Here is a 7,965-nt window from a genome sequence, read left to right on the forward strand (position 1 = left end):
GAAGTTTTGATCAATTTTTGCTCTGGAGTTAGTTTGGAGGCAACACTGAACCCCCATATTAACCCTTAAAAGTACATGCTGCGGACCAAATAGAATCCTTCTCAACTTCAGAATCCCCACCCCACACTCCACAGCAAACCTCAGTATCCCACTCCGTGCAGTGGACCCACATCTCCTGCGCCTGCGCAGCCTGGAGACCAACATCTTCTAAGGCTGCAAGGAGCTAAAAATCGCTCCCGCCCACCCACAAGCTGGGCTGGACTTGAGGATCGCGGAGTGGGGGCGGGGGTAGGGTAGTGTTGTAGTGAAGAGGGGTGGAATGAAGGGTGAGGAGGAAGACTGTCTAGATCCCTGTCCAATTAGGGCAGTAGGAAGAATCTCGGTGGCCAAGCAGGTGCGTGGAGGTCGTAGGGGGTCCCCATGACTCAGAGAGGGACTCCTGGGGTAATGAGGGGCGAGGCTGCAACACAAACATGTTTACCGCGGCTGCGGCACCTGCAGCCCCGGGGGGCGCGAGCCCTGGGGCAATAACTTTGCCCTGCACCCCCTCACCCCCAGCCTGGCCGAGCACCAGGGCAAAGAGCTCGATCCCAGCCCCCTATCTCCTCTGAAGGGTCGGGCGCCCCTGGGCTATCCTCGAGGGGGAGCGCTAGGCTGCATGTCCCTCCGTTAGATCCCTGGGTCCCCGGGCAGAGCCTGAGGGGCGGGGTCCCCAGCGCGGCGGGACGCGCGGCCACCGCGTTCCCCCCGGGTAGCTTCCCGAGGCCGTGGGGGGGGGGGGGGTGCCTGCGCCCTCCCCGGCGTTAAGTTCTCCCGCCTCCTGCCGGGCTCCGCCCCAGGGCGCCGACCCCTTCCCATCCACCCGGGGCCGCCGCATACCTGCAGCCTCCGGCGACGAATCAGGCCAGAATCGTCCATGGCGGCGGCGGCAGCGGCTTCGTCCCCGGGAGGGAGGTGGGAGGCGGCGGCAGCGGCGGGAGGAGGGAGGCGGGAGGGAGTGAGAAGCCGCGGGGACCGCGGCGGCGGCGGCTGGGGCGCGGGGGGGGGGGGGGGGGAACCGGAGGGAGGTGGCGGGGGCGGAGCAAAGTGGGGCGGACCCGGCACCGTCACTGCGTCTGGGCGCCCGAGCCCGGCCTTGGCCGAGGCTGCCCGCTCTGGGAGAAAGGGGGAAAGCGTGGGGGAGGAGCCTCCAGATGCCCCCAGTGAAGTCAAGCTACCGTGAGACCCCCGTAAGGAAAGACGTGCCAGGGGAGAGACATGCTCGTGGGTAGGCTCCCAACGCAAGAAACACCCCAAGGGAGACAAGCTTACTAAGATACATTCCCTATGCAGACAACTCCCTCCCCGCAGTGATCCCCTCAGAGAAACACATTCCCACGGGGAGGTAGTCCCCGCAGGGAGGTCCTCTCCAGTCAGGAACTCCTTTCACCCTGACAATCATTTCTGAAAGAGATGGTCTCTGAGAGGTGACACTTCCTTTCAAAAGCCCAGCCTCCAAAGAAGAGACATTTCTGTAGAGAAGGATCCGCGCTGGGGATTCACTTGGGGAGCCTGGTGAGAGTACCTTCAATGAAAGACCCATAAAAGCCATAGTCTCTATGGGATATTGCCCCCATCCACGAGACTTCATATCCCAAGGAGATAGTCTCTTACAGAGTGTATCTGCACTGAGGAGACCCGTCCTCATAGGAGATGACCCCTCAGAAAAACACGTACAGGCATATACGAACCCTCTTCCCAAGCAGAGATTCCTCGGGGAACCCTGCCGCCCCCTCCCCCAGCGACCCCCTCCCTCATCGTCAGGATTAAGAAGCCAGGCTAGGCTGGGCTGTATTTATAGGAACGATTAGCTGGTAGTTGGGGAGGGGGGCAGCGGGAGCGATTTTCACCACTCCCCCGCAGTGTTCCTACAGCTGAGGCCAAACCAACAATGCTTCCCAGAGTTGGAGTGGAAGCCCCCACCCCAACGTTGACATTGGAGGGCATGGAGGGGTGGCGGCTTCCCAAGGGTCTCAGCTCATAACTTTCTCGAAGGCCCTGGAGGGCGCGGTCACTGGGCCGGAACGACCTCTGACAGTCAAAGGGAGCCACTTCGAAGTCTGCTTCTTGGTGTTCCCCAGGCGCTTTTCTACTCATCTCTGCGCCTTTGCCTGAGTTGTCTTGATCTGTTTCTCTCTCTGTTGGCGTGTTTGTGTTGCCATCTCGCCGAGTTTGTTCCTCGCACTTCTTTCTCCAAGGTCGGGACATTTCTCTTGCCCGGATTCAGCCTGAAGCCTAGGGAACTCTCCGTGGTGCTGATCTGGAGCACTCCTGTCCGTCGTGCTGAAATTATGAGCGCAGGGTTGGGGGCGAAGGTCAGGGGAAAGGAAGGGTTATCGGGAGGCGCAGCCTAGAAAATGGACAGATATGACCCACGAACGCCCTGAACTACCCCAAGATGGAGTGGGTGAGGAAGAGGTTCACTGGATATTGGTTGCTGAAGCCAACAGCATGTACCCATGCAGGGGCCAGGAGACAGTGCCTCTTGATTCATTTACTCAACAGGTATTGAGCACCTGCTGTGTGCAAAGAAGTGGTTTGGATTTTGGGAGTACATCCATAAAAGAGACAGACAAAAACTCTGCACTAGTCCGAGACGAGAGGGAGAGAGATTGTGGTAGTAGTGATTGCTCGCAAAAACACATGCACACTCTACGAGCACCGGCACACACACACTCTGCAAACTTACATATGAACATGAACAAACCAACACGTGTGCAACAAACAGACTCGCATACACCTATTAACACATTCTGGAAACACTCTACAAAACATACATTCTGAAAACACACACAGATACAAACATATACGGGGCAAACACAGAAACACATATACACACAAACTGACTTTCTGCAAACATACACGTACTCAAACACGTACTCAGAAAACGCAGACATACCCACACTCAGCAATGCAGGCACACACAACACATACAAACACAAGCATATGCAGGCATACACACAACCATAACTCAAACCAAGGGAAGCTCAGGTGCACACAAAATACAGTGTGCAAAATACAGACACGTTATCCTCCCAGCACAAAACATGGACACACATACACACACTCATGCACTCACTGGAAGGCTGTTTTTCTTTCTTTCTTTTAGTTTTAGTTTATTTAGTTTAGATATTTTGGAGGGCTGTTTTTCTTATTGGACATTGCCACTAAACTGTCAGCTCTATGAGGATTGAGATTTTCATGTCTTAGTCAAAACATTGCATCCCCAGAAGCTGGCATACCATAAGTGCTCAATAAATGTTTGTTGAATGAATTGAGGGAATGTTTGCAGGGGACAAAAATTCACAGAAACTTCAAAGGGGGTGTGCACACACACATTTTAGAGGGAGACACACACCCTCTCCACACATGATACCTCCTTATTCACTCATTGTCAACATTCATAGTCAACAACTTTTATCCACTGACTTATTCTCAGTATTTCTGCAGGATACTTACCCTCATCCTACATCCCTCTCCCCAGCATTTATTATCTGACTCTTACTCAATTGGACACACTAGGCTTGGAACATTTACAGATCTCCTTACCCAGATTTTGAACACACACACACACACATGCACACAAACCCAAGCGAGTCGCATAAACATACTCTCACACAACAAACACATATAAACTTTCAGTATATACACAGACACACAAACATACCCTCATCCAACACACACACACTCTTCACACATATACAGAGTTTAAGCCACAAGCTCTACATAAAAACAAACACAAGGGTATATACACACCAGCCCCAGATCCTCTGGTCTTTGGTCACCTGGAGCAGAGGGAGGGGTGAGGGAAAGCCACTCCCCTGCATCAAACCACGCCCCTTTCAGCTGTCGCTGTTTCCTGGATTTGACCCTGAGGTGTCTCAGCAGCGGCCTAAACTCCAGTTCGACTAACAGGTGAGAGGTGGCCAGAAGTGGCCAGAGGAAGAAGAGAGGGGGAAAGAATTGCCTTGTCTTCACAGACCCCCAGTCTCCCCTGCCCTGCGGACTTTGGCTCACAGGGGCAGAACCAGAGTCCTGCCACAGTCAAGGTTGGCTCCAAAGGTCTAGCCCTGGGTGGCAGTTCCTAAGCCGATTGTGGGCCGAGAGAGAGAAGGTGACCATGAAAGGGGCCAGCAGGGATCAAGAAGGAGGGAGGGAGGAAACTGGGCAGAGAAGAGGATGGAATTACTGGACAGAAGAGGGCACTGGAAAATCTGGGGAGGTCCTCTTAGAGGATGCAGGGAGTTGCCTGGGGTCCTGTAGAGTGGGAGATTGTTTCGGGGGAGGGAGATAGGGAACTGTGGTCAAACAGGAGTGAGATCTGCACCTGAAGGGATGGAGGGGACATGAGTCCGATGGGGGGCTCCTGGGTCAGAGGCAGGCCTTGGTGGCCCCTGGGAACTTGAGAGTGTTTGGCTATTGCTTCCTCATCAGCTGCCCATTCTTTGCTCTGCCTGGCACTGTCTCCTGGCTGGGCATCAGGACAGTGCCACCCTGAGCTACCAGAAAGGGACAAATGAACCTCACCCTGCATCCCAGCTACCTCTCATCTCAGGTGGACATGGCCTGCAGGGGTCACACTCGACCCAGGGCCTTGGCCTGGGCCCTGCAACTGACCCTGGCATGGATACTGCTGGGGGCTTGTGGAGGGAGCCACCCACTCCCAGCTAGATCAAAGAGACACCATAGGCTGGCGACCAATCTGGGCACAGACCAGCTGCACCTGGAAGGTAAGCATTCCAGATTATGCCTAAACTCTAACATCCAGAAACCTCAACTCTACCACAAAAATGCTAGAATTTCCTTACCAGAGGGATTTAGGGTGACTGAAGGAGGCACCTGGGTCTAGTGGTGATTAAAGAGCACAAATTGCCTAGGTTCAAATTCCAACTTCATAGCTGTGTGACCATGGGCAAGTCACTCAACCTTTCTGAGCCTCATGTGGACCATTAAGTAAGGAGGAGAAATAACAGATCTACCTCATAGGGATGTTGTAAAGGAGCATATGTAACCATATGAGAACTTACATCGCTGCCAAAAATGTACTAAATGACAAGCTTATTTTGATTTGTGATTATTACTAATTGAAGCTGCATTTACATCCCAAGCGAAGTGTCTTTAATTTTTGTGTTTGGGAGGACTTACATAATTAGGGTCTCCCAGTTCAGAGGGACCCCAAGTCTTGGTAACTCAGCTCTACCTGAGGACACAAGATTGGAACTCACTGGCGTCCCTTTCTCTGTGGCCCTCTTTTCCCTCAGAGATGAACCCACCAGAGGCATCGGACCCTGGGCTCGTCCCAGTGCGCTGTGAGGAGCTGAGCCCCAGGTGAGTACACCCACCTCGGGGGTTTCTCTGTGTTCTTTGCTCCAGTTGCCCCAACTAGGAGGCCAAAGTCCCTGCGCATCCTGACCTATCCGTCCTGTCTCTCTCGATGTCCAGGTGCGAATCCTTCCTGGTACACCTCCAAGCTGCCCTTCGCAATCGCTTCCACCTGCTGCTTTTGGGGGTACGCCAGACGCAGCCGCTCTGCTCCGAGCTCTGCAATGCCTGGTAGGAGAGGCGGTGTCTGAGGGGCGTGGCCTATATTTTGGGCGGGGCCAAACTAGGGATCTGCCCCTTGATCCTCCGGGCACCTGAAGGGGCGTGGCCTGAGTCCAACGCCTCCAAGTCTAAGGGATGAGGCCTTGTGTTTAGAGGCTAGGAAGAAAGGGGCAGAGCTTGTGGAAACCCTGGCTTCTGTGATTGGCAGTACGGAGGAGTAGCCTCCCATGGAGCAGGCTTTTTTTTTTAAGGGAAGGGTCTCTTGATTGAGAAGAGGAGCTAAAAGGGTGGGACTGGCCTGGAACAGATAGTCTGAGGTCGGCAAGAATGAGTTCTCAAGTGACAGGGTCCTGGGTAAATGTAGAGAATATGGGGCAGGTTGAAATCTAGGGAATGGTTTCTGTAGGAGCGTGGTTCTAAGAGGCAGGGCCTGGATCTGGTGAGAGAAAAATGGGGCAAAGCCTTGGAGAGCAGGAATCCCACAAAGACGTTGCCGTGGAGCCTTTCTCCACCTTCTTCTCTCCACACACCATTCCCAGGTTTGCCACTTGCGAAAGTGATATCACCTGCAGCCCGACTTGGCTCCCACTCCTAGAAAAGAGGGGCTGCGAGCCTGGCTGCACTACTTATGGGCAGGTGAGCATGCGGCAGAGGAACCAGGGAAGAGACTGACACCTACCCTTACGGTGTCCTGAGTTAACACGTCTAGGTCCCGGAGTCTGGACTGGCATGGGACACCGAAACCCCCCACTCCCACCTTTCCCCTCCCACAGCCCAGTCTCCATAGTAGGATATATCTGTAGCATCCCTAAGGGCCACTGAGTCCAGATTTGCCCTCTCCCTGACCTCTGCTTATCTTGTGGCTCAGATGGTAAAGAATCTGCCTGTCAATATAGGATACCTGGGTTCGATCCCTGGGTTGCCAAGTTCCCCTGAAGAAGGGAACGGCAACCCACTCTAGTATTCTTGCCTGGAGAATTCCATGAGATAGAGGAGCCTGGCGGATCACAGTCCGAGGGGTCACGAAGAGTCGGACACAACTGAGCGACTAACACACACACACACACACACACACACACACACACACACACACACACACACACACACACACAGGATGGTCTCTGCTCTAGGCCCATCCACAGTCCAGGGAAAGGCCCAGAAACCGGAGTCTCCTTCCCCAAGGCCTCAGTCTTAATCTGGTTCTCCCCCGCGCTGGAGCCCCCTGAGGCCCCCCGTAAGGGCTCGCCCTCCCCATGGCCTCACCCCCACTACGGTCCTGCCCCCCAGACTCCCGGGAGGACCCAGAAGTGGGAATAGCCTACCCTAAGATCTCGCCACAGCCCCCTGGGTCTCTGGATTCCACCCACTCGGGTCCTGAGTCCACTCCTTCGCCCCAGACTTTTGCAGACGGAGCGGAGCTTTGCCGCTCGCTTCTGGGCGACGCGCTACCAGTGGCGGATCCCGGCTCTGGTCACTGCCTCAACATTTCCGTCTCGATGTTGCCGCGTCCCAGACATGCACGAAGGGCCCGGGGAACCATTTTCAGGCGCTCCCGCCGCTCTCGCACCGGGATCCTGGACTCCGCGAGCAGTGGGAGTGGCAGTGGAAGTGGCAGCGGCCCCTAGGGGGCGCCCGGCCCTAAGTGGAAGATACGCTTCCTCTCCCCCACCCCCGACCCCGCCCCTGCCCCTCAAGACAGCCAGTGTCCCTCACTGCCTTCTAGTTTCCAGAGTCCCATCCTTCCTCCCAAGGTCCCCAAAGACTCGCCCCTCCCCAGATTATTTGAGAAATAACCCAAGTGTATTAATAGTTCACTTTTTTCCCTCTACCCCCTAAATAAACTTTCCCGTTAGAGCACGTGATGTGACTGCTTCTTGGGGGAAACGGGTGGAAAGTATAGTTGCCAGAAAGCGTCTTGTGAACCCTCAGGTCCTAAAGTTAGAGCGACTGATTCGTGCGAGCATGTAAATGAGGGCTGGTCTATACTCTGGAGCATCTCACAACTTGGAATATTCGGATGCCAGAAATGGGGAAGGGGTCCAGAAGAAGGACTGACAAGGAGAGGTGTGCTCGCCCACAGGGTGCCACCAGTACCACCAAGCTTCTTGATTTGTACATACCTCCCGACACCCTTTAAGGCATTCACCTCCGATTAAGAAGCCCCAGAGGTGTCTTCTTTCCTTCCTCCATTTCTCCCAAATGCCATTCCTGGGGACTTCTCTGGTGGTCCAGTGGTTAAGACTCTGAGCTTCCATTGCAGGGGGTCCACCCCCTGGTCTGGGAACTAAGATCCTGCACTCTTTGAGGTTCAGCCAAAACAAATGAAATTCCTGGACCTAAAGCAAAGGACTGGGTTGTAAGCATTAGTCTTTAATCCTCCTC

The 7,965-nt window shown here is 54.5% G+C and overlaps 1 protein-coding gene across 1 annotated transcript; it reads left to right on the forward strand.

The window, feature by feature from the left end:
* Nucleotides 1-320: 320 nt before the first annotated feature.
* RTBDN (retbindin) lies at nt 321-7,351 on the forward strand. The gene is made up of 6 exons (XM_061150176.1): nt 321-394; nt 4,595-4,769; nt 5,301-5,367; nt 5,482-5,592; nt 6,123-6,219; nt 6,981-7,351. Exons 2-6 carry the CDS (start codon nt 4,601-4,603, stop codon nt 7,206-7,208), a joined length of 672 nt encoding a protein of 223 aa, XP_061006159.1. The 5' UTR covers nt 321-394; nt 4,595-4,600; the 3' UTR covers nt 7,209-7,351.
* The last annotated feature ends 614 nt before the right edge of the window (nt 7,352-7,965 follow it).

Source organism: Dama dama, chromosome 9 (genome assembly GCF_033118175.1).
Source record: "Dama dama isolate Ldn47 chromosome 9, ASM3311817v1, whole genome shotgun sequence".
NCBI classification, from domain to species: domain Eukaryota; kingdom Metazoa; phylum Chordata; class Mammalia; order Artiodactyla; family Cervidae; genus Dama; species Dama dama.